This window comes from Penaeus vannamei, chromosome 43, assembly GCF_042767895.1.
Source record: "Penaeus vannamei isolate JL-2024 chromosome 43, ASM4276789v1, whole genome shotgun sequence".
NCBI classification, from domain to species: Eukaryota; Metazoa; Arthropoda; class Malacostraca; order Decapoda; family Penaeidae; genus Penaeus; species Penaeus vannamei.
Window position 1 is genome coordinate 15,848,421 of NC_091591.1, and position 5,740 is coordinate 15,854,160.

The 5,740-nt window shown below is 47.8% G+C and overlaps 1 protein-coding gene across 2 annotated transcripts in view; it reads right to left on the minus strand.

Moving 5' to 3' along the window:
• Nucleotides 1-5,340, minus strand: part of LOC113802348 (tetratricopeptide repeat protein 28) — a 122,530-nt gene extending 117,190 nt beyond the window's left edge. For both annotated transcript variants that reach the window (XM_070118806.1, XM_070118805.1), the window contains exon 1: nt 2,625-5,340. In XM_070118806.1, the coding sequence (XP_069974907.1) occupies nt 2,625-2,669 (45 nt within the window). In that variant the 5' untranslated portion in view covers nt 2,670-5,340. The remainder of the gene's footprint in view (nt 1-2,624) is intronic.
• Nucleotides 5,341-5,740: the final 400 nt, after the last annotated feature.

Here is a 5,740-nt window from a genome sequence, read left to right on the forward strand (position 1 = left end):
CATACACGCACACACACACACACACACACACACACACACACACACACACACACACACACACACACACACACACACACACATATATATATATATATATATATATATATATATATATATATATATATATATATAGATATATATATATATAGATATATATATATACATTATATATATATATATATATATATATATATATATATATATATATATATATATCTTATATACATATAGATATATATATATATATATATATATATATATATATATATATATATATATATATATATATATATATATACATATATATTGTATACATCCACGCCACATATGTATCCAGACCTATATAAGGACGCAACGCGTTTATATAATAGAGAGTTGACAGTGAGGGACATAAAAGCTTAAAGACAGTTTCACGATTATGTTTTCAACGTCACTCCCCACCTGTCAAAGCTAATTTACACAGACACCTACACATTCGCCAACACGTCCCCTAAACCACGTCTAACAAGCTACAGGCACAACAACACTAAAATCAGATTTCATGAAGCTGTTTGCGCCCGTTAAGTGTCCACAATAAAGGTTTTACAATCACCCCCTTTTTCCTCCCCCCCCTCCCCCCCCCGCACCTGCCTGCTCTATAACCTACAATCCTGCCTGCTCTACAAACTGTAATCTTGCTTCTGCAACCTGTACGGTACCCTATCTGCCTGCTCTACAACTAACAACCTTCGTTTTTGCTCTACAGCCTCTAAGATTAGCACAACTGTCTCTTCTACAACCTATGGTAATACCAGATCTATAACTTTTTTTTTTGCAATACCCTATTCTCTCTACAACCTACAACTCCTATACAACACCTATGATAATACCAGATCTATAACTTTTTTGGCAATACCCTATTCTCTCTACAACCTACAACACCTATGATAATACCAGATCTAAAACCTTTTTTGGCAATACCCTATTCTCTCTACAACCTACAACCCCTATACAACTCCTTGCCTTTCCTTTCCTCCATCGTATAAGCTCTACTTGCTCTACATCGCAAAACTTTTAAAAGAACTGCTCTGTAGAGGCTGTCTGGCGATGCTCTTATTGACTATTACTGAGGACAAGCATACGACGATTAGTATCTAAAGGATTTTTTTTTTCTGATCTATATTCTCATTATTTCTCCACTTTTATCTACCTTTTATCTATTCTTTTTTTCTTCTCTTTTTGTATCTTTTTCTCCTTGCTTCCTATATTTCTTTCCATCTTTCTTTGTACTTTTAACATTATTAACTATTGTTTTATTATGTGTGTGTGTGTGTATGTGTGCGTATTTCGTGCGTGCGTGCGTGCGTGCATGCGTCTGTACGTGCGGAAGTGCCTACCTGCCTGCCTGTGTGCGTGCGTGCGTGCCTGCGTGTGCGTGCGTGCCTGCGTGCGTGCGTGCGTGTGTGTGTACTTATTTTTTTACATGAATATAATTCACATAAGATTCAGTCTCAAGAGATAGTCATAACAAAACGAAAGTACCATTAATGGCTAAATTATTTCATGAGAAAAGACTTTATTACTGACTGATAATAAGTTATGAGACATTAAGTGTTTTTAACGCTGGCTGACGACACATACAGAAGGAGGGGAGAGGAGGAGGATGTGTTAAATGGTATAGATAAAGAATGAAGGGATATCGATATTCTTTCTTTCTTTCTCTTGTTCTTTTCTTTCTCCTTGATTCTTATACGCTGTCTTTCTCTTTCTCTTATTTTATTTTTCTCTCTCTTTCTCTCGTTCTCTCGTTCTTTCTTTCTCTCTTTCTCTCTTTCTCTCTTTCTCTCTTTCTCTCTTTCTCTCTTTCTCTCTTTCTCTCTTTCTCTCTTTCTCTCTTTCTCTTTCTCTCTTTCTCCCGTTCTCTCGTTCTCTCTCCCTCTCCCCCTCTCCCTCTCTCTCTCCCTCTCCCCCTCTCTCATGCTATTGACATAGATTCTCAACAAAGGAAAGAAATAAAACAGTCTCAACCGTCAATTAATAACAAAACATGAAATATAACAAGAATTTGTCAAGAAGAAATGACAATAATAACATCCTCTTAAAATGACCCGTATGAGAAATTAATGAAAAAAGGTCGATCAGAGTTATAAGGAAACACATGCCACTTTTTTTTTAATCCACGGAATGTTCCAAATATCCGTTATGTAAAGTAAGAAATAAGATGCAATATATTTATGCATGTCAAATATATATATATATGCGTGTGTGAGTGTGTGTGTGTGTAAATAAATATACATCCATATATATATTATACATATATATATTCATACACAGACACACACACATATATATATATATATATATACATATATATACATTTATATATGTATATATATATATATATATATATATATATATATATATATATATATATACATGAGGCAATTTTCAACTAAAAGCTCAAAGTTTTAGATAAGTAAACTCACCAAAAGACAACAAAGGAAAACAAAAACAAAGAAAGGAACAAGCGAAAGCGCAACAAACAACGAACTAAAACAAACAACAAAAGAATCCCCTACAGCTGGCCTGAGTGAAAGGTAAAGGTTTATCCTCATGGGTACAGGTAGACGCTGTCATTAACATACCTGAGTGTCCATGCTGCGTAGCCCAGCCTTGTTAACTACAGACATCCTGGATAACTATTTTACTTAGCGTCGAAATCTCCGAAGTTTTATTTTTTTTTTTTCTCTCTCTCTCTTTCTTTCTCTTTCTCTCTCTTTCACTTGGGTATTTCACAGTTTGGCTCCGTAATGAGGATTCACTTGTGGTGTTTATAGACCGAGATATAGTTTACATCTTTTCCGTTTCTTGAGGTAGGCAGTATGCACCGTAGGAGCGTCTCAAACACAATCATTTCCCTCACAATTCACACAGAACGTCCGTGAGTTGAAAGTATTCCTGCATAAATCAGTAATCTTATCCAAGAATTTCCGTTCCCGCCGTAGGTCCCCAAGCCTATCATTACTAAGGGTCGGTGGCCGCCGGTGGCAGGCCTGGATGCTGCCCCTACAGCCTAGGCCTCCCGAGCGCGCCCGACACAGCGCCCGACAGACCATAAACCCAAACTGCCGCTCTGAGGTTCCTCGATCGTCCGGAGGGAATTTGCATTTGTCTGTCCTTTGTCTTTCTCCGCCGGGGACGCGCGGGGGAATGCGTTCATAAGGCGTTCGCGTAAGTGGAGAGTTGATCCCGTCATGAGCGTCTCGCGCGGAGACCTCCGGCCGCCCCGAACGCGTCCGAGGGGCAGCGCGAGCGGCGGCCCCGTTTTTGCCGAGTGCGAGAGCTGGCATGCGACGACCGGGTTATGTGACCTTGCTCAAGCCCTTCCTTTGTGCCACGCTGCAGCACCTGACGCAGCGGCCACGGCGTGTCCTTCCCCGCCTGGAGGCCCAAGTTCACGGACTAGAGCCCCGTGGCACGGCGGGTATCCGTGCCCCAGCGAGCGCCTCTTCGTGGAAGGCCCGAGACCTTGGCTCCTTCGAAATATCGGGCGGGCGGCGGGCCACGAAAAAGACATGCCAGTACTACCGCCGGCGGGCAGGCCAGGCGTGGTTCAGTAGCAGTAACACGCGCGGTGCAAGCCGCAGATGCCGCCACCGCGACCTGCTCCACCGCCTCCACCTCCTCCTCCCCTTGCTCTCCACTGCCTTTGTGGAGGGAATTCACATAGTTGCCTCCGGTGTCGCGCCTCTTGTCAATCAGGCCGAAAGGAGGTCGTCTTCCTGCAAACCGCCCCTCCGGTATTGTCCTTTAAACTGAAACCCAGCACGAACGACCGCAATCTGCCTCGGCACTCGAAGCCCCGCAATCACGGCCGCCGCAGCCCGCGCCTCGCAGAACACGCATGTTGCATATTTGAGAATAAACATGAACAGCGCCGTATCAGCTGGAAATTCTTGGGGAGAGAGCGCCTTCGAGCCTCCAGCTGGTAGCTCAGTTGGAGGTTTTTGTGGATCCTCGACCTCCACGTGGCATTCCACCTGAACACTCCCCTAATAGTTAGATTCCTCCACAGGTCGTACCTTCTGGACGGCGGGGCTGGGGAGCGTCCGAGGGTATGAGGAGGACGTGCCAGACGCCCGCTTCGTCGGCGGGTTCGAGGGCGAGGCGCTGGAGGTTGACGTTCGTTCACTGTGTATCTCAGAGTGGAGAGCGGGGAGCGTGTGCGTGTGTGGAGTCCCAGTCCACTTCGGGGAATCTCCTGATCAATAATACACTGTAAGACCTTTAAAAAAAAAACGTCACGGAATCGAATTTCAACCCTTTTCTTTATCACTTGCGCGGACGGACGAGAATAACCAGTGTGTGCGACGAACACTTTCGTAGAGCCTGCATGCGCTGCTGTTTCCGAGAGGTCGGCAGGAGGACAAGTGCGGGGCTCACGAAGACGTCGATACCCTTTTCCGAATACCCGTGTGAAGTGACTAGACTTGTGTTGGTGAGGTAGAAAGGACACCGTCGAGCACTTGTTTGTTGAGGTCGCCGTTCGAGCCTTTGTCTCGCGGGACGCCTCTGCTCGCGCCGCGGATCCCACTCGGCCTCGCTTCGTCTACCTCCGTGCGCGCTTCCACTCCGCTCTCACTCCCATCGCTATCACTCGGAGCATTTGGCCTCGCTCGAGCACTCGCGCCGGGACGCGGCTCCTCGCGCCATCGCCGCCCCGCGCCGGACGTCCTCGCCTCCCGCCTCAGCGTCCTCCTTCGGGATTCGGCGCCTCGGAGACCACGCGAGCGACGGCAGACGGACAGGGACGTGTGTGAGCCCACGCGGCGTTGACGAGGGCGCGAGACTATGGTGTGGGCTCGGACCGCAGAGTGGGGCGTGCGTGTGTGTGCGAGCGACCCACCCACCCACCGGCCCAACTAACGAGTCAGGGCCTCTAGATGTTCCCAAGGCGACTACACGCCGGCCAGCCCTAGCACCGTAGACCTTCGCTCATCAACGCCAGACCGCAGGCTCGCCACAGAACCTGTAATTCCTTCTCTCACGTACGTATGTTTGTGCACGCACACGAACGAACGCACAGACGCACACACGTACGCACACACGCGCTCACACACATACCCACGACTGACACACAGAGGCGCGAGGGATTCCTTTCATAAATCCGCATGTAATTTCGCGCGTTCCCATAATCCAAAGATTATTTTTTTTTTTATCGCGTCGCCTGTGAATGGCTTCCGCCGTGTCTCGCGATCTCGTGAAATGTCTTCCCGAAAGCCACGGCGGGAGACTTCGCTTCCAGCCGCGCCGATGAAAATCTAAGAAATCGAACTGAATATGTCGAGAAGGATCCTACCATCTGGCATGACGGCCTCCCCCCCCCCTGCCTCCTCCCCCTGCCCTGCCCTGCCCTGCCCCCCGTCCCTCTCCTTCCCTTGCCTACCTGCCCTCTCCCTCTACCCTCTCCCCTCCGTCCTCCCCCTCTCCCCCTCCTCCCTCCCTCTCTCCCCTCCGTCCTCCCTCACCTCCCTCTCATCTCCTCCTCTCCCTCCCCTTCTCCCCTCCTCCCTCTCATCCCTGACTCGCGCAAAACCCTCTGAGATTCTCGTCCTCCACACCAATATGGTCGCCCTCCAACTGCCCCTCGACCTCGGGAGGGACCTCGACCGACCTCTTCCCCGAATCCCTGACCGAGGACCTCCACCAAACCCCCTCCCCCACCCCACCCCCACCCCTTGCCACCACCTCCCTCTCGAGA